The following is a 1,075-nucleotide window of genomic DNA, read 5'->3' on the forward strand; positions in this document are numbered from 1 at the left end:
TGGAACATCTAGTGGATGCAATTAGCAGTAAGGATACAACCATTGACAGAATTTCATTTGATGATACGATTTCAATCGGTGTTCTGAAGACAACAGAGAATCTGTTACCAGTTCACCAGACGACGGGATATGATCAGTCATTAACACAGGAAGAAATGAGACACGTTACAAGCGTTACTAGCATAGCTGAAAAGGAAATCAATGTTCAGAAAGCTGCCTTCAGCAAGGAATTCGAATTTGAATTAACCCAGGACGAACTAGAGCATATAGCACGTGTTTCGTGCATGGCTGAAGAAGCTTTCGGCAAACGTCAAACAATACAAAGATCTGAGGAATTGATTGAAGAGGAAGGCGTGAAGTCGGATTACGAAGAATATGACGTGGAGGAAAAGGAATCAGAGAAATTTTCGGAACACAGTCAATCAAAAGCAAGTTCTGCAACGTCAGGTCCGGATTCGCCGCAGGAATCCGTGGATGTTCAGATGAATCCGATTCAAAATATCCTACCATCCGATGCAATTGATGAATCAGTAATGGTTGAAAAGGAAAATGAAGAAAATGTTCTAAATGATGATATGGAACATCTAGTGGATGCAATTAGCAGTAAGGATACAACCATTGACAGAATTTCATTTGATGATACGATTTCAATCGGTGTTCTGAAGACAACAGAGAATCTGTTACCAGTTCACCAGACGACGGGATATGATCAGTCATTAACACAGGAAGAAATGAGACACGTTACAAGCGTTACTAGCATAGCTGAAAAGGAAATCAATGTTCAGAAAGCTGCCTTCAGCAAGGAATTCGAATTTGAATTAACCCAGGACGAACTAGAGCATATAGCACGTGTTTCGTGCATGGCTGAAGAAGCTTTCGGCAAACGTCAAACAATACAAAGATCTGAGGAATTGATTGAAGAGGAAGGCGTGAAGTCGGATTACGAAGAATATGACGTGGAGGAAAAGGAATCAGAGAAATTTTCGGAACACAGTCAATCAAAAGCAAGTTCTGCAACGTCAGGTCCGGATTCGCCGCAGGAATCCGTGGATGTTCAGATGAATCCGATTCAAAA

The 1,075-nt window shown here is 41.1% G+C and overlaps 1 protein-coding gene across 1 annotated transcript; it reads left to right on the forward strand.

Annotated features, from left to right (window-relative positions):
* Positions 1–89: 89 nt before the first annotated feature.
* LOAG_15930 (hypothetical protein) lies at positions 90–1,046 on the forward strand (the record flags this gene model as incomplete). The annotated part of the gene is made up of 2 exons (XM_003151419.1): positions 90–603; positions 673–1,046. Coding segments are annotated over 2 exons (888 nt in total), but the record flags the coding sequence as incomplete, so codon positions are not given.
* Between the last annotated feature and the right edge of the window lie 29 nt (positions 1,047–1,075).

Source organism: Loa loa, assembly GCF_000183805.2.
Source record: "Loa loa unplaced genomic scaffold supercont3.3221, whole genome shotgun sequence".
NCBI lineage: Eukaryota > Metazoa > Nematoda > Chromadorea > Rhabditida > Onchocercidae > Loa > Loa loa.